A 20,191-nucleotide genomic window follows, 5' to 3' on the forward strand; every position below is an offset into this window, starting at 1 on the left:
ATAACCTTAAATTATACTAAATGCATATTTATGAGAGAGGCAATAGAATGAAACAATTAAAACATCAGGTATCAGCATAGACAAGTGATTTTCAAATCCTGGCTCTATCACTAAATAATGGTGTGATTTTAGACAACTTACTTAAACTTTGTATTTCAGTTTTCTTATCTGTAAAAAAAAAAAAGATTAAACAGTACCCAACTCATACCACTTAGGTGAAAATCAAATGAGTTAATATGTATAAAGTACATAAAATAAATGCCTGGTTGGTAGTAAAAAAAAAAGTTATCTATTACTATATTTATTATACTAAGTTCTATAAAACATCTTGGTCATGAAGCATGAATTTTAAAAATTAATTTAGTTTTAAAATGTTTCTGCTAGAAAGTCAATAAAACACAACATATTTTTGGAGGATAAAAGAAAATGAATTATAATTTACAAATCACCTATTTTTCATTTGTGTTGGCTATTCATTTAAAAAAAAATAACTCAAAACATGAAAGATTCCCCACAGATGAGTTTTATCAGCTTTAATGATCACTGTGGCAACATTTATTTAAGAAAAATTTCTTTCATTTTTTTTCTCAACATTACTTAAAGAAACAAAATCCTACCAATTTTGCCTGAAATTTTCTTATGGGAAATTTCAGGTAAAAGAAAGCATGAAATACAATGATGGTAACAAGCCTTAAAATTTAAATTGAAGTCCACCTAAATTAAAGTGAGTTATAAAAGATAAAGATTCATGTAACTTTAAGGAAAAAACATAAAACTTTATTCAGAATTAAAAAGCATAATAAAATCTCTTTTCCCATTAAAATAAATCTGTCTTTAAAATAATCAATCTAAAGTTAATTTAAAAAGCTTAAAGCAATTATTTTGCACATTCAAGGTGTGCAAAATAATCCAGATCAAAAAAGTAATCATTAAATTACTATGAAATTTATATGACCATGTATACCCAACATAATAGTTTATTTTTTGCTACATTTGACCAGAAAATAATCTGTACCTCAATATGTAACATATCTTAAGGATATAATTTTGAATTATATTTGAAATTAATATTTCAGATATGATTAACAATTATAAACTTTCATTTCCATAATCACAGCAACAACATGCTTAAACAAAGTGTTAACTTCATTACTTTCTATTTATAGAATTAAATTTTAAACTTTTACTTTGAAAAAGTATAGTTCACATTATGTTTCTATTTCTACAATTAACTACTTCAACTAGAATGGAAAATATTTACCAACAAATGATTTCAAATGAACTGCCTTAAAGAGAATAACAGAGCTACTATTTTGATTCACTAAATGCAAATAAAGTCAAATAAAACTGTACAATATTTTCTAATAAAAAGAGTAATTAGAACATATCACATATTAACTAGTGTAATAATTATAGCTTAGTTAGAATTAGGAACAAATTAAACTCGAAAATACAAGTGTAGAATATGTGGTATTGCTTCCAATTTTATTTCACCTCCTTAAGAAATATTATAGTATGGAATGGTGACTTATTAACTTATAAACACAAATCTATCTTTGTGCCCCTTCATAAGAGTTCTTGGCATCAATATATCATTGAAAGACAAAATCTATGCTTTTCACTTAGCTCAACCAGAATCTCCATAAGCAGTTCCTGAAGATGAAAAACAGACTCCAACTGGTTCAGAAAATCTACTTTCTCCTGTATACTCTTCTCACACTCCATAAATACAGCATTTCATGGTACCCAACAGACAGCAAAGATGTCTTTTACCTTGTTTGCTCAAGTGTACGACACAGAGATGCCTCGGGTACATCAATTAATACTATGGCAGTTTTCACATAAATCTTGCAGATATCCTATCCCAGGAAATTCACTGGCTACAAAAAATCCCATACAGAACTGCTGGCAATGAAAATGAAGTGAATGGAAGTTCAAGCATTTCTTCTTACAAACAACTTTTTCTTTCTCTCAAACTTGCTTTAGTGCTTGCCAATAAAGCAACATACATTATCAGTGCACTTGCTTTCATTCCAACAACAACAAAATTATTTCTGTATGCATTTTAAATTAAAATTTTAATATAAAAGTTGTATCAAAAGTATCAGTATTTCCATATGGGAGAAGTCATGAATGGTCCCAAAGTAGGCAGCATGGACACATAGGCAAATAAACATATTAAAAAGCAATACACACTACATTTTAAAAACTGTGTCTTGAAATGTTTGCAAAACAAAAGCTTGCCTTGTGAAATCAACTATATGTTTCCCTTATTAAACAACAAAAGGGGGAGTTGATGGTAACTGATTAGATTCAATTCTCCCCAAATCTCTGCCATAAACTCATAAAGTGCAGCAAAGAAATCAAAATGCTCACAACCTATCCTTTCATTGCAAATGGGAGACAAAGAAATCACAAGTTAAATTTTTTTCTAAGTAGGAAAATAAGTATCTGGGATCAACACAATCCAGGCTGAATTCACACTTTTACAAAGGAAATCCTAGGGGGTAGTCCTAAGATGGCAGAAGAATAGGACGGGGAGACCACTTTCTCCCCCACAAATTCATCAAAAGAACATTTAAACGCTGAGTAAATGCCACAAAACAACTTCTGAATGCCGGCAGAAGACATCAGGAACCCAGAAAAGCAGCCCAGTGTCTTCAAAAGGAGGTAGGAAAAAAATATAAAAGACCAAAAAAGAGACAAAAGAGGTAGGGACAGAGCTCTGTCCCAGGAAGGGAGTCTTAAAAAGAGATAAGTTTCTAAACACCAGGAAACACTCTCACTGCAGAGTCTGTGGTGAGCCTTGGAACCACAGAGGGCAACATAACTGGGAGGAAAAATAAATAAATAATTAAAACCCACAGATTATGTGCCCAACGGTAACTCCTGCAGCGGAGAAGCAGTGCAGATGCCTGCACCCGCCACTAGCAAGCGGGGGTTGGGCAGGGAGGCGCAGGCTGCATTGCTTAGAGTAAGGACCGGGCCTGAATGCCCCAAGGGCAATCTGAGGGAACTAACTTGGGCTAGCAAACCAGACTGTGGGATAGCTACCAGGCGAATAGCCCTAACCTAAGACACCACCAGACCTGTGCACGAAACAATGGACTGAACAGAACTAACCGGCTGCAGACTATCCCCCTCTGGTGACAGGCAGCCAGAGCCGGAAGGGGGCAATTGCAGCCCCAGAAAGACATTATCTACAAAACTGCAAGCAGGCTTCTTTGCTAACTAAGACTTCTTGGGGTTCTGGACAGTCATCATCCGCCTGAGAAGGTGCGCCGGTTGTACACCCAGAAAACCGAGCAGCAGGGACAGAAGAGGCGATAAGTTGCAGTGACCGCGCTCGCCAAACACCTCATCACCTGAGCTGCTCGGACTTGGGAAAGGCACAAAACGCAGGCCCGACCGAGTCTGCACCTCTGAGGACTACCCGAGTGCCTGAACCTGAGTGGCTTAGACCTGGGAGGTGCATGCAGCCCAGAGCCGGCCTCGGATGGTTCCTGGTGGAGCAACCTAGAGCCTGAGCAGTCTGGGCAGGGAGGGCATGCATGCTGTGAGTGGGGGCAGGCCCAGTGTGGCTGAGACACTGCGAGCACACGCCAGTGTTGTTTGCAGCGTCCCTCCCTCCCACAGCGCGAATGAACAAGTGAGCCTAAAAAAAGTGTCCACTGCTGTCCCCCTTGTGTCGGGGCGGATATCAGACACAGAAGAGACCAGCAAACAGAAGAAGCTAAAACAGAGGGAACCACCTTGGAAGTGACAGGTGCAATAGATTAAAACCCTGCCGTTAGTACCGACTATATAGGAAGGGGCCTATAGATTTTGAGAAATATAAGCCAGACCAAGGAACTATTCGAAAATGAACTGACTCCACATTGCCCACAACAACACCAGAGAAAGTCCTAGATATATTTTTACTATTTTTATGATCATTCTTTTTTTCTTGAACTATTTTTAATTTTTAAGTTCTCTATTAGTCCTTAATTTTCATTTTTATAACCTACTATTACTTTTCAAAAAAAAGACCCTATTTTTTAAAGCAAACTTCATATATATATATATATATATATATATATATTTAATAATTTTTGTGACTTTTTTCTTCTTCTTCTCTTCTTTAATATTGTATTTTTGAAAATCCAACCTCTACTCTAGATTTTTAATCTTTGCTTTTTGGTATTTGTTATCAATTTTGGACCTTTAAGAACCCAATCTTCAGTACCCATTTTTACTTGGGAGTGAGATTACTGGCTTGACTGCTCTCTCCTCCTTTCAACTCTCCTTTTTCTCCACCAGGTCACCTCTGTCTCCTCCCTCCCCCTTCTTTTCTCTCCCCAACTCTGTGAATCTCTGTGTGTTCCAGACGGTGGAGAACACTTAGGGAACTGATTACTGGCTGGATCTGTCTCCTTTTCATTCCCCTCTTTTATCCTCCTGGCCACCTTTGTCTCCTTCCTCCCTCTTCTCTTCTCTGTATAACTCTGTGAGCATCTTTGAGCGGTCCAGACTGTGGAGCGCACATAAGGAAGTGATTACTGGCTAGCTTGCTCTCTCCTCTTTTGATTCCACCTCATCTCATTCGGGTCACCTCTAACTCCCTCCTCCCTCTTCTCTTTTCCATGTAACTCTGTGAACCTCTCTGGGTCTCCCTCACTGTGGAGAAACTTTTCATCTTTAACCTAGATGTTTTATCAACTGTGCTGTATAGAAGGAGAAGTCTTGAGACTACTGTAAAAATAAGACTGAAAACCAGAAGCAGGAGGCTTAAGTCCAAATCCTGAGAACATTAGAGAACTCCTGACTCCAGGGAACATTAATTGATAGGAGCTCATCAAACGCCTCCATACCTACACTGAAACCAAGCACCACCCAAGGGCCAATAAGTTCCAGAGCAAGACATACTACACAAATTCTCCAGCAACACAGGAACACAGCCCTGAGCTTCAATATACAGGCTGCCCAAGTTACTCCAAAACCACTGACATCTCATAACTCATTACTGGACACTTCATTGCACTCCAAAGAGAAGAAATACAGCTCCACCAGAACACCGACACAAGCTTCCCTAACCAAGAAACCTTGACAGCCATGATACAACCCCACCCAAAGTGAGGAAACTCCACAATAAAGAGAACTCCACAAACTGCCAGAATACAGAAAGGCCACCCCAAATGCAGCAATATAAACAAGATGAAGAGACAGAGGAATACCCAGCAGGTAAAGGAACAGGATAAATGCCCACCAAACCAAACCTAAGAGGAAGAAATAGGGAATCTACCTGATAAAGAATTCCAAATAATGATAGTGGAAATGATTCAAAATCTTGAAATAAAAATGGAATCACAGATAAATGGCCTGGAGACAAGGATTGAGAAGATGCAAGAAAGGTTTAACAAGGACCTAGAAGAAATAAAAAAGAGTCAACATATAATGAATAATGCAATATATGAGATCAAAAACACTCTGGAGGCAAGAAAGAGTAGAATAACAGAGGCAGAAGATAGGATTAGTGAAGTAGAAGATAGAATGGTAGAAATAAACGAATCAGAGAGGAAAAAAGAAAAACGAATTAAAAGAAATGAGGACAATCTCAGAGACCTCCAGGACAATATTAAATGCTCCAACATTCGAATCATAGGGGTTCCAGAAGAAGAAGACAAAAAGAAAGACCATGAGAAAATACTTGAGGAGATAATAGTTGAAAACTTCCCTAAAATGGGGAAGGAAATAATCACCCAAGTCTAAGAAACCCAGAGAGTCCCAAACAGGATAAACCCAAGGCGAAACACCCCAAGACACATATTAATCAAATTAACAAAGATCAAACACAAAGAACAAATATTAAAAGCAGCAAGGGAAAAACAACAAATAACACACAAGGGGATTCCCATAAGGATAACAGCTGATCTTTCAATAGAAACTCTTCAAGCCAGGAGGGAATGGCAAGACATACTTAAAGTGATGAAAGAAAATAACCTACAGCCCAGATTACTGTACCCAGCAAGGATCTCATTCAAATATGAAGGAGAAATCAAAAGCTTTACAGACAAGCAAAAGCTGAGAGAATTCAGCACCACAAAACCAGCTCTCTGACAAATGCTAAAGGAGATTCTCTAGACAGGAAACACAAAAAGGGTATATAAACTCGAACCCAAAACAATAAAGTAAATGGCAATGGGATCATACTTATCAATAATTACTTTAAACGTAAATGGGTTGAATGCCCCAACCAAAAGACAAAGACTGGCTGAATGGCTACAAAAACAAGACCCCTATATGACATTACTTTGCCAACAAAGGTTCGTCTAGTCAAGGCTATGGTTTTTCCAGTGGTCATGTATGGATGTGAGAGTTGGACTGTGAAGAAGGCTGAGCGCCTAAAAATTGATGCTTCTGAACTGTGGTGTTGGAGAAGACTCTTGAGAGTCCCTTGGACTGCAAGGAGATCCAACCAGTCCATTCTGAAGGAGATGAGCCCTGGGATTTCTTTGGAAGGAATGATGCTAAAGCTGAAACTCCAGTACTTTGGCCACCTCATGCGAAGAGTTGACTCATTGGAAAAGACTCTGATGCCTGGAGGGACTGGGGGCAGGAGGAGAAGGGGACGACAGAAGATGAGATGGCTGGATGGCATCACTGACTTGATGGACATGAGTCTCAGTGAACTCCGGGAGTTGTTGATGGACAGGGAGGCATGGCGTGCTGCGATTCATGGGGTCGCAGAGTCGGACACGACTGAGCGACTGATCTGATCTGATCTGATATATGTTGTCCTCAAGATACCCACCTCAAAACAAGGGACACATACAGACTGATAGTGAAGGGCTGGAAAAAGATTTTCCATACAAATAGAGACCAAAGAAAGCAGGAGTAGCAATACTCATATCAGATAAAATAGACTTTAAAACAAAGGCTGTGAAAAGAGACAAAGAAGGACACTACATAATAATCAAAGGATCAATCCAAGAAGAAGATATAACAATTATAAATATATATGCCCCCAACATAGGAGCACCGCAATATGTAAGACAAATGCTAACAAGTATGAAAGGGGAAATTAACAAAAACACAATAATAGTGGGAGACTTTAATACCCCACTCACACCTATGGATAGATCAACTAAACAGAAAATTAACAAGGAAACACAAACTTTAAATGATACAATAGACCAGTTAGACCTAATTGATATCTATAAGACATTTCACCCCCAACAATGAATTTCACCTTTTTTCTCAAGTGCACACGGAACCTTCTCCAGTATAGATCACATCCTGGGCCATAAATCTAGCCTTGGTAAATTCAAAAAAACTGAAATCATTCCAAGCATCTTTTCTGACCACAATGCAGTAAGATTAGATCTCAATTACAGGAGCTGCTGCTGCTGCTGCTATGTCGCTTCAGTTGTGTCCAATTCTGTGCGACCCCATAGATGGCAGCCCACCAGGCTCCCCCATCCCTGGGATTCTCCAGGCAAGAGTACTGGAGTGGGGTGCCATTGCCTTCTCCACAATTACAGGAGAAAAAATATTCCAACATATGGAGGCTGAACAACATGCTGCTGAATAACCAACAAATCACAGAAGAAATCAAAAAAGAAATCAAAATATGCATAGAAACGAATAAAAATGAAAATACAACAACCCAAAACCTGTTGGACACTGTAAAAGCAGTGCTAAGGGGAAAGTTCATAGCAATACAGGCATACCTTAAGAAACAAGAAAAAAGTCAAATAAATAACCTAACTCTACACCTAAAGCAACTAGAAAAGGAAGAAATGAAGAACCCCAGAGTTAGTAGAAGGAAAGAAATCTTAAAAATTAGGGCAGAAATAAATGCAAAAGAAACAAAAGAGACCATAGCAAAAATCAACAAAGCCAAAAGCTGGTTCTTTGAAAGGATAAATAAAATTGACAAATGATTAGCCAGACTCATCAAGAAACAAAGGGAGAAAAATCAAATCAATAAAATTAGAAATGAAAATGGAGAGATCACAACAGACAACACAGAAATACAAAGGATCATAAGAGACTACTATCAGCAATTATATGCCAATAAAATGGACAACTTGAAAAAAATGGACAAATTCTTAGAAAAGTACAACTTTCCAAAACTGAACCAGGAAGAAATAGAAAATCTTAACAGACCCATCACAAGCATGGAAATTGAAGCTGTAATCAGAAATCTTCCAGCAAACAAAAGCCCAGGTCCAGACGACTTCACAGCTAAATTCTACAAAAAATTTAGAGAAGAGCTAACACCTATCCTACTCAAACTCTTCAAGAAAATTGCAGAGGAAGGTAAACTTCCAAATTCATTGGAAATTTTTAAGATTTCTTTCCTTCTACTAACCCTGGGGTTCTTCATTTCTTCCTTTTGTAGTTGCTTTAGGTGTAGAGTTAGGTTATTTATTTGACTTTTTTCTTGTTTCTTGAGGTATGCCTGTATTGCTATGAACTTTTCCCTTAGCACTGCTTTTACAGTGTCCCACAGGTTTTGGGTTGTTGTGTTTTCATTTTCATTCATTTCTATGCATATTTTGATTTCTTTTTTGATTTCTTATGTGATTTGTTGGTTATTCAGCAGCGTGTTGTTCACCCTCCATATTTTGGAATATTCAATAGTTTTTCTCCTGTAATTGAGATCTAATCTTACTGCATCACCCTAATACCAAAACCTGACGAAGATGCCACAAAAGAAGAAAACTACAGGCCAAAATCACTGATGAACATAGATGCAAAAATCCTTAACAAAATTCTAGCAATCAGAATCCAACAGCACATTAAAAAGATCATACACCATGACCAAGTGGGCTTTATCCCAGGAATGCAAGGATTCTTCAATATCTTCAAATCAATCAATGTAATACACCACGTTAACAAATTGAAAAATAAAAACCATATGATTATCTCAATAGATGTAGAGAAAGCCTTTGACAAAATTCAACATCCATTTATGATAAAAACTCTCCAGAAATCAGGAATGGAAGGAACATATCTCAACATAATAAAAGCTATATATGACAAACCCACAACAAACATTATCCTCAATGGTGAAAAATTGAAAGCATTTCCTCTAAAGTCAGGAACAAGACAAGGGTGCCCACTTTCACCACTACTATTCAACATAGTTTTGGAAGTTTTGGCCACAGCAATCAGAGCAGAAAAAGAAATAAAAGGAATCCAAACTGGAAAAGAAGAAGTAAAACTCTCACTGTTTGCAGATGACATGATCCTCTACATAGAAAACCCTGAAGACTCTACCAGAAAATTACTAGAGCTAATCAATGAATATAGTAAAGTTTCAGGATATAAATCAACACACAGAAATCCCTTGCATTGCTATACACTAATAATGAGAAAATAGAAAGAGAAATTAAGGTAACAATTCCATTCACCATTGCAACAAAAAGAATAAAATACTTGGGAATATATCTACCTAAAGAAACTAAAGACCTATATATAGAAAACTATAAAACACTGGTGAAAGAAATCAAAGAGGACACTAATAGATGGAGAAATATACCATGTTCATGGATCAGAAGAATCAACATAGTGAAAATGAGTATACTACCCAAAGCAATCTACAGATTCAATGCAATCCCTATCAAGCTACCAACGGTATTCTTCACAGCGCTAGAACAAATAATTTCACAATTTGTATGGAAATACAAAAAACCTCGAATAGCCAAAGCAATTTTGAGAAAGAAGAATGGAACTGGAGGAATCAACCTGCCTGACTTCAGGCTCTACTACAAAGCCACAGTCATCAAGACAGTATGGTACTGGCACAAAGACAGAAATATAGATCAATGGAACAAAATAGAAAGCCCAGAGATAAATCCATGCACCTATGGACACCTTATTTTGACAAAGGAGGCAAGAATAGCCAATGGATTAAAGACAATCTCTTTAACAAGTGGTGCTGGGAAAACTGGTCAACACTTGTAAAAGAATGAAACTAGAACACTTTCTAACACCATACACAAAAATAAACTCAAAATGGATTAAAGATCTAAACATAAGATCAGAAACTATAAAACCCCTAGAGGAGAACATAGGCAAAACACTCTCTGACATACATCACAGCAGGATCCTCTATGACCCACCTCCCAGAATATTGGAAATAAAAGCAAAAATAAACAAATGGGACCTAATTAAAATTAAAAGCTTCTGTACAACAAAGGAAACTATAAACAAGGTAAAAACACAGCCTTCAGAATGGGAGAAAATAATAGCAAATGAAGCAACTGATGAACAACTAATCTCAAAAATATACAAGCAACTCCTGCAGCTCAATTCCAGAAGAATAAACGACCCAATCAAAAAATGGGCCAAAGAACTAAATAGACATTTCTCCAAAGAAGACATACAGATGGCTAACAAACACATGAAATGATGCTCAACATCACTCATTATCAGAGAAATGCAAATCAAAACCACTATGAGGTACCATTTCATGCAAGTCTGAATGGCTGCTATCCAAAAGTCTACAAGCAATAAATGCTGGAGAGGGTGTGGAGAAAAGGGAACCCTCTTACACTGTGGGTGGGAATGCAAACTAGTACAGCCACTATGGAGAACAGTGTGGAGATTCCTTAAAAAACTGGAAATAGAACTGCCTTATGACCCACCAATCCCACTGCTGGGCATACACACCAAGGAAACCAGAATTGAAAGAGACACGTATACCCCAATGTTCATCGCAGCACTGTTTATAATAGCCAGGACATGGAAGCAACCTAGATGTCCATCAACAGATGAATGGATAAGAAAGCTGTGGTACATATACACAATGGAGTATTATTCAGCCATTAAAAAGAATACATTTGAATCAGTTCTAATGAGGTGGATGAAACTGGAGCCTATTATACAGAGTGAAGTAAGCCAGAAAGAAAAACACCAATACAGTATACTAATGCATATATATGGAATTTAGAAAGATGGAAACGATAACCCTGTATGTGAGACAGCAAAAGAGACACAGATGTATAGAACAGTCTTTTGGACTCTGTGGGAGAGGGAGAGGGTGGGATGATTTGGGAGAATGGCACTGAAACATGCATAATATCATATGAGAAACAAATCACCAGTCCAGATTTGAGGCAGGATACTGGATGCTTGGGGCTGGTGCACTAGGACAACCCAGAGGGATGGTATGGGGAGGGAAGTGGAAGGGGGGTTCAGGATGGGGAACACGTGTACACCGTGGCGGATTCATATCGATGTATGGCAAAATCAATACAATATTGTAAAGTAATTTGCCTCCAATTAAAATAAATAAATTTAAATTAAAAAAAAATATATATATATATATAAAAGAAAGGAAATCCTACAGAAACTGAAAGGATAAGTAAGAAATAAAGGTGTCCTGGGGTGGAAGAACCCATTTACTACCAGCAAAGCCTCCCTTGAGAAAGACAGAGATTCATCCTGAGTGGGTTCAGTACTGAAACAAAGCATATGAATTAAATTAATAAATCCAAACAGCCACAGTGTATAAGAGAGAAACATTTAACCTCAGATCAGTAAATAAAATCCCAATCCATGCTGAATACAAATACATACCTAAAACAAAGTGACTCAGAAAGGTTTAAAACTTTTTTTTTTTTTTTAGATTAGGCAAATACAAACAAAATGAAACCTATCAGATAAGGTAGAATTCAGTCACAAAAGTATTAGAGAGACAAAGAAGGGAACTTATAATTTTCAAGGCTAAAATCCACAATAAATATAACACAGATAAGAGTGTCTGTGTAACTGCATGGAGCAATGTTCATCAAGCAGAAACCAAAGGATGTAAATAGAGAAGTAGGCTCATTAAGAATACGTTTAAGGTTTCCCTGGGGGCTCAGTGACAGAATCCGCCTGACAATGAAGGAGGTATGGGTTCCATGCCTGATCCACCTGGAAGTTCCCACATGTCACGGAGCAACTAAGCCCATGCACCACAACTACCGAGCCTGAGCGCCAGAGCCGAGGAGCCGCAGCTGCAGAAACCCGCACACCAGCACTAAGGAGCAGCCCCTGCTCGTTGCATCTAGAGAAAGCCCACGCACAGCAAGGATGACCCAGCACAGACAAAAATAAATTAATTAAAAAAAATTTTTTTAAGATACATTTAAACTAGCTCAACTCCTTCAGTCCAAGGTGAATCAAGTAGACATAGAAAACCAAAAATAAAAGAGCTCTAATGTAGAGCTAAAAGATGAAAATATATATAGTCCAACAACAAAAAACCCTTCAAGTACACATGAAACATTCCTGAAAATTAACCACATATTAGGAAACCACAAGTTTCAAAAAGCAGATATAAGAACAAAAATAATTCTCTGGCTATAAGGCAATAAAACTAGAAAAAAAATGACAAAAAAAAATGGCCTTTCCATATGGAAATTTAAATTTTTAGGTAAAAGATAAAACACTTCATTGAATTATAGAACAAATGAAAATATCCATATATCAGGAATTGCAGAATAAATACTGCTCTGAGGAAAATTTATAGACTTAAGTACTTATGTCAACAAGAGTAAAAAATGAAAAAGAATAATTGAATTGTATATTTAACTTAAAAATTGAAAAGAAAAACATAATAAACAGAAGACAAACAAAAAAAAAAACCCCACCAAACCCCCAGTATTAACATGAATTAGCAGGAGGGCAAAATGGTACAACCTATAACCCATATAAAGTGTATCTGGCAGTGTTTCTAGATTAAAGATGTCCTTTGTCCCCAAAAGTATATACATCAGGAAATTAACCTAAAGACATATCTGATAAAGTATGAAATGACATAGGTATCAGGTTAATCATTGTAGCAGTGTGGAAGATTGTAAACCATGCATTGTCCATCAACCAGAGATGAGTGGAATACACTCTGCTCAATGCACACAATTGAATACTATCAAACCATGGAAAAAGAACACTATGAATTAATTGTATATATGTTATTAAATGAAAAAGAGCAAGATAAAGAATAGTATTTAAAATATTCTATATTTTGTGAAAGGATTATCATATACACATATTTTCTTATATATATATATGTATGTATATTTATAAACACATATTATATATGTGATACACATGTATTATTATACATATATATCTATATACAAAAGCAGATGGGAGAACAGAGTGAAAAGAACAAGCATGAAAGCACAACCTCTTTGAGTTTTTAAATGTAGTTTGACTCTAGAAACATATATCTGCTTTACATCTCAAAAATAAAATTGAATTAAATGGGAAAAGTGAAGCAATTATATTTCAAATTCATAGCATAATCACAAGGATAAAATACTCCAAGTAAGCATACCACTTTGGGTAACAAAGTACAGGGCCAAAAGAAGTGCAAAAAAAATCTCAAAATTAATGTAGTAGTTTTCCTTTAAATTCTTCTGAATGTTTCTAATATTGGCACTGTTGTTTCAAGGCTATTTTATGTATATTATAATATATAGCAAATAGTTATGTTAGTGTTGGTATCAACCAAGGACTATAGTGGAACAGAAAAGGAACACAACTATAAAGTTCAAAAAGTAAATTTGAATTGGAGATATCAATATTTTCTGTCTTTACTCAAATTCACAGGACAGGACAATCTGAGCATCAAACAGTATAATAAGAACAGAAACTGAAATATTCTGTACTATAAATTTATATAAGTTCATAAGAATACTAATAAAGAGAGAAAGCAGGGAGAGAGAGAAAACAAGTGCCAAAACAATGCAAAAAAATAAAACAAAAAAAAATCACTTGGAAACACTGAAAGTAACAAGGACTAATAAGACCTTATTGTATAGTTTGTTAATATAAAGATAGGCATAGCCCTATCATTCATCTACAAATGATTCCAAGGTAACCAAATAGTTATTAAATAAATTATTCCAGCTTTAAAAATGTGGAAGGAAAGCTCAAATTAAAAAACTCACTTTTGTATTCCCTGTTGCATTAATAATTGATTCAGGCCACAATAATCAGTAAGTGAGAGCATTAGATACAAGCTTGTTGGGTGGGGAACCTTATAATGGAGCATTCAGGCTATTACTAGCATGCCCAATATGTAATTGTAGCATCATTAAAAGCAAATAAACACTGTAGGACTTCTGATGTAAGGCATTATGAAGCACAAATGAAAAATTCCTGCCCAAAATGACTAAATTTTAATTAAATCAAGCCTGTTAACTAGCTTTCATTAACAGGAAATGAAACATTTATAAGCATAATGAAACAATTTTAATACACTAAAAGGAAGTAAATGGATAAACCCAAATTAGGGCATATTAGTAATGGTTTAGGGAAATTGCCCAAACTGTATAGGACAATTAATAAAGGTTTGCAAAAAATCAACAGTATGGAGAAAGAAAAGTGGAAGGACTGCAAGAGATTAAAGAGAATTTCAGTCACCCATGTGAATGTTATATGTGGTCATTGGGTTATGAGTCAAACAAACCCTGATAATATTAAGAAAATAAGGAAACTTGCATTATGGATTATTAGTTGAAAGGGGAATCATTATTAATTTTATTAGGTGACACAATGCATTGTAGTTAAGTAAGAAGGGACTGTATTATTCCAAAAAATCTCCTAAGGTATGAAAGGATGACACTTTCTGATTTGGGGATTTGTTTTAAAAAAGAAGAAGAAGAAGAAAAACAAATAGTAATGATGTACCAAATGTTGAATATGGTACATGGAATCTCTGTGTATTTATTTTGTAAATGTTTGAAATTTTCAACAACAACAAAAAAATAAGAGCAAACAAATAAAATTAGTATTTAGAAGGCCTAAGTAGAACCAGGCCTAAACACAGAAAGGAGGCTTACTTCTACTCCTTCATTTGCTCCAATCCCATTCCCTGATAATTTAGTCCATATCACATTTCCTAACAAATGTAGGTTAGAGAAGGTGGGAAGAATGTATCTTTTAGGGGTACAATATTTTAAGCCATTAGTAGTATACCAAAGTAATGTTTTTATCTAGTTCAGAATTTTTTGAAAATCTTGATTATTGATTAACCGTTATTTAAGGCTAGGTTATATTTAACCATTATATTACTCAATCTGCCAACAAATTTGGAAAACTCAGCAGTGGCAACAAGTCTGGAAAAGGTCAGTTTTCATTCCAATCTCAAAGAAGGGCAACACCAAAGAATGTTCAGACACAACTGCACTCATTTCACATGCTAGCAAGGTAATGTTCAAAATCCTTCAAGCTAGGCTTCAACAGAGTGTGAACCAAGAACTTCCAGATGTACAAGCTGTATTCGATAACCCTGTATGTGAGACAGCAAAAGAAACACAGATATATAGAACAGTCTTTTGGACTCTGTGGGAGAGGGAGAGAGAGGGATGATTTGGGAGAATGGCATTGAAACATGTATAATATCATATAAGAAACGAATCGCCAGTCCAGATTCTCTGCAGGATACAGGATGCTTGGGGCTGGTGCACTGGGACGACCCAGAGGGATGGTATGGGGAGGGAGGTGGGAGGGGGGTTCAGGATGGGGAACACGTGTACACCCGTGGCAGATTTATGTTGATGTATGGCAAAACCAATACAATATTGTAAAGTAATTAGCCTCCATTTGAAATAAATAAATTTAATAAAAAGAAAAAAAAGAAAAAGCAGAGGAACCAGAGATCAAACTGCCAACATCCACTGGATCATAGAAAAAGCAATATTGTTCCAGAAAAACATCTGCTTCTGCTTGACCACAGTAAAGCCTTTGACTGTGTGGATCACAACAAACTGTGGAAAATTCTTAGAGACAGGAATACCAGACCACCTTACCTTCCTGTGAAACCTGTACACAAGTCAAGAATCAATAGTTAGAACTGGATATGGAAAAATGGACTGACTCCAAATTGGGAAAGGAGTACATCAAGGTAATGTATTTGCACCCTGCTTATTTAACTTATATGCAGAGTGAAAGTGAAAATTGCTCAGTCGAGTCTGACTCTTTGTGACCCCATGGACTATGTACACTCCATGAAATTCTCCAGGCCAGAATACTGGAGTGGGTAGCCTTTCCCTTCTCCAGGGGATCTTCCCAACCCAGGTATTGAACCCAGGTATCCCTCACTGCAGGTGGATTCTAAGCTAAGCCACAAGGGAAACCCAACAAAACTGGAGTAGGTAGCCTATCCCTTCTCCAGCGGATCTTCCGAACCCAGGTATCGAACTGGGGTCTTCTGCATCGCATGCAGATTCTTTACCAACTGAACTATCAGAGAAGCCTATATGCAGAGTACATCATATGAAATGCCAGGCTGAGTGAAGCACAAGCTGTAATCAACATTGCTGGGGAAAATATCAATAATCTCAGATATGCAGATGACACTACCCTTATGGCAGAAAATGAAGAGGAACTAAAGAATCTCTTGATGACGGTGAAACGGGAGAGTGAAAAAGCTGACTTGAAACTTAACATTTAAAAAACTAAGATAATGCCATCTGGTCCCATTACTTCATGGCAAGTAGATGGGGAAACAATGGAAACAGTACCAGACATTATTTTCTTGGGCTCCAAAATCACTGTGGATAGTGACTGCAGCCATGAAATTAAACAACGCTGGCTCCTTGGAAGAAAAGCTATGACAAATCTAGATAGTGTATTACAAAGCAGAGACATTACTCTGCCAACAAAAGATTCATATGGCCAAAGCTATGTGTTTTTTCAGTAGTCATGTACATATATGAGAATTGGACCAAAAAGAAGGCTGAATGCCAAAGAATTGATGCTTTCCAACTGAGGCACTGGAGAAGACTCTTGAGAGTCCCTTGGACTGCAAGGAGATCAAACCAGTCAATCCTAAAGGAAATCAACCCTGAATATTCACTGGAAGGACTGAAGCTGAAGCTGAAGCTCCAATACTCTGGTCACTGATGTGAAGAGCCAACTCATTGGAAAATACCCTAATGCTGGGAAAGACTGAGGGCAGGAAGAGAAGGGGGCAACAGAGGACAAGATGGTTGGATGGCATCACGGACTCAATGGACATGAGTTTGAGCAAAACTGCGGGAGATAGTGAAGGACAGGGAAGCCCAGCAGACTGTAGTCCATGGTGTCGCAAAGAGTCAGACACGACTGAGTCACTGAACAACAAGCCCTTATCAAGCCCCTTGAGAATCTCAAAGCTACAACAATAGAAAATAAAAATAAAACACAATAACAATAAAAACCCAGAGAATTTTAAGCCAAACATGAGTGAAAAACATGAGAGTTTTATTTTAGACTTACCCCACTGAAAATGTATAGAAGTGAGTAGAAGCTGAATTTCAGGTGGCAGAAAAGGGAGGTTGAGTAGTAAGACATGAGAAGTGAGAGCAAGAACAGAACAGTCTTTCACAAGACTTGACCACAAGGGGAAAGAGAGATGAGGCAGTGGCAGAAATGAATGGCAACAGGAAAAATCTGACATGAGGAAGGCGATAAATGATGGAGGAATATACAAGAGGAGAATGACAGAGACACTTATGGAAAACAGGAGGGCTGATCTTAATAAGAAAAAGCATGTCCAGATAGCCAGCAAGAACCTACTGGATAGCACATGGAACTCTGCTCAGTGTTGTGTGGTGTCCTGGATGGGAGGGGAGTTTGGGGGGAGAATGGATACACGTGTATGTGTATGGTGGGTCCCTTCTCTGTTCACCTGAAACTGCCACAACATTGTTAATTGGCAAAATACCCCAATACAAAATTAAAAAAAATTTTTTCTTAATTTTAAACTTTATAAAAAAATCCCACATAGATCCCAAAAGAAGAAAAACACCTAAAAATAAGACATTTTCATCACTGAATTTTATGGATTATAAACAATAAGGGTGGAAACAGCTATTGATACAGAGGTATATAGATACTGGAAAAACGCATAGCTTTGACTATACAGACCTTTGTTGGCAAAGTAATGTCTCATAATGCCAGATGGAGGGAGAAAGACAATGAGGGAGATTCAAACAGATAAGTTCTTTCTTTTTATGTGGTATTAGTAGCCTTATCTAAAGAAGGAAGGGCTTCTAGGTGGCTCAATGGTAAATAATCTGCCTGCTATTGCAGGAGACATGAGTTCATGCAGGAGACATGCTTGGGAAGATCCCCTGAAGAAGGAAAAGGCAACCCACTCCAGTATTCTTGCCTGAGAAATCCAATGGACAGAGGAGCCTGGCAGGCTGCAGTCCAATGAGTTGCAAAGGGTCAGACATGATTTAGCAACTCAGCATGCATGCACAAAGACGGAAAGGTTAGTACAAGTGATGTGTGTAGGTAAAGAGAGAAATGTCCTATCAAGAAACAGTAATGGCAGCTCCTGAGAAGTATAGTAAGCATGTATGTGCTAAGTTATTTCACTGGTGCCCAACTCTGTGTGACCCTATGGACTGCAGCCTACCAGGCTCCTCCGTCCATAGAATCCCCCAGGCAAGAATACTGGAGTGGGTTGTAGTACCCTCCTCCAGGGGATCTTCCTGACCCAGGGATTGAACTTGGGTCTCTTGCATCTCCCCCTTTGGCAGGCAGATTCTTTACCACTAGCTCCACCTGGGAAGCCCATAGTAAGCATAGGGTCTATAAAAATATGATGGCAACAAACAAGGGTATATTATATATATAATAATATATATCAATATATTCCCCAGTCAAGTTCAGATCACTGTTAGTTATAAGAAAAGGAACAGGGAGGTAAATATACTAATTTAAGGAGCTACTAATGACCACCCATTTGCCCGTGGTGGGAGCATATTCCTTTTATATATATTAAAAATAGTTTTGTTTCCTTCTGGGTAAAAGATTAAATAAGTATGGCTTGGTTAAAATTAGCAAATTAGAGATTGTGTCCTATTCTTAAAGAAGAATAAATGAAACAATATATAATCATGAAAAATAAATGTTGATATATTCAAATCCCATTGTTCTCACCAATTCGAGTGATTTTATTATGTGAAAGTTCAAGACTTTGGATATTAGTGCAGCCATCCAAACCATGAAGAGAAGTCAATTGATTTTTATTAAGAAGAACGATGCAGAGATTTTCCAAATTTTCACAGTTGATAGTCTCAATATGGTTTTCCTAAAACAATAAACAAATGTAATTAGTTTTATTTCAATGGCTTACTAATGAAACATTTAAAGCTTGCAGAAAAGAAAAAAAGATAATATACTTGAATTTAAATGATTATCTGTGTCCCTAACTTTTTTTTTGAGTCCCTAACTTTTAAGATAACTATGTAGAATGTTATACTACCTGAATGAAAATATTAGGCAATCAAATAAATAATTAACTGACTTAAAATTATTAATAATCTTTAAAAATAGAGAAAATATAGAGGATCAGTAACAAAACATTTCAAACTATCTGAACAAGAGTGAACAATTTGGTCACAGTTGCTAACAAACTTACTTTAAAGAAATCAAACACTGAAAAATTTCCCTTCAGTGCAGTGTCCTGGATGGGAGACATTTCCCTTCCTCAGTTCCCTTTGCAATGTCAATACCATGAATTTGGTATATATCTTATATGAAAATTTATATTTTTACTAAATACAGATATTTCTTCAATACAGAATATTGGTCTCAAGGTCAAGATCGTATGTCAGGGATGCAACAGCATTTCTATTTTAAGACTTCAGAAAGATAAAGTGAAAGTCGCTCAGTCGTGTCTGACTCTTCATGACCCCATGGACTATACAATTCATGGAATTCTCCAGGCCAGAATACTGGAGTGGGTAGCCTTTCCCTTCTCCAGGGGATCTTCCCAACCCAGGAATTGAACCCAGGTCTCCCGCATTGCAGGTGGATTCTTTACCAGCTCAGCCACAAGGGAAGCTCTCAGAAAGATAAATGGGCTTTTAAGAATCTTAATGGTATAGTCCCACAACACTCTCTCAAAAATATCTATGAGTACAATCTTTGTTAACTGGAGTAAACTTAATAAGCATAGGAAACACAAAGTTTAAAAAGAAAATCATATTGGTGGAAGCACTGTCAGTCTGAACTGAAAAGAATCAAAAATAAAATGTAACTCTAGCATCCTGCCCTCAATCTTCTATGAGAAAGAAACAGATTGAAAAAAATTCTCAGCTGCAATGCAAAAGAAGGTATGCCTTGAGAATGGAGTTAAAAGACTATTGGGCAGAACCGAGAGTCATAGAGAACTATCCCCACGGAGCAGAACCAAGTCCTTACTAAGAAC

At 36.9% G+C, this 20,191-nt stretch overlaps 1 protein-coding gene across 4 annotated transcripts in view; it reads right to left on the bottom strand.

The window, feature by feature from the left end:
• The window catches only part of LRRIQ1 (leucine rich repeats and IQ motif containing 1), a 227,517-nt gene that overhangs the window by 174,479 nt on the left and 32,847 nt on the right, over positions 1-20,191 (bottom strand). For all 4 annotated transcript variants that reach the window (XM_044941866.1, XM_025284377.2, XM_025284378.2 and 1 more), the window contains one exon: positions 18,919-19,069. In XM_044941866.1, the coding sequence (XP_044797801.1) occupies positions 18,919-19,069 (151 nt within the window). The remainder of the gene's footprint in view (positions 1-18,918; positions 19,070-20,191) is intronic.

This window comes from Bubalus bubalis, chromosome 4, assembly GCF_019923935.1.
Source record: "Bubalus bubalis isolate 160015118507 breed Murrah chromosome 4, NDDB_SH_1, whole genome shotgun sequence".
Lineage (NCBI taxonomy): Eukaryota > Metazoa > Chordata > Mammalia > Artiodactyla > Bovidae > Bubalus > Bubalus bubalis.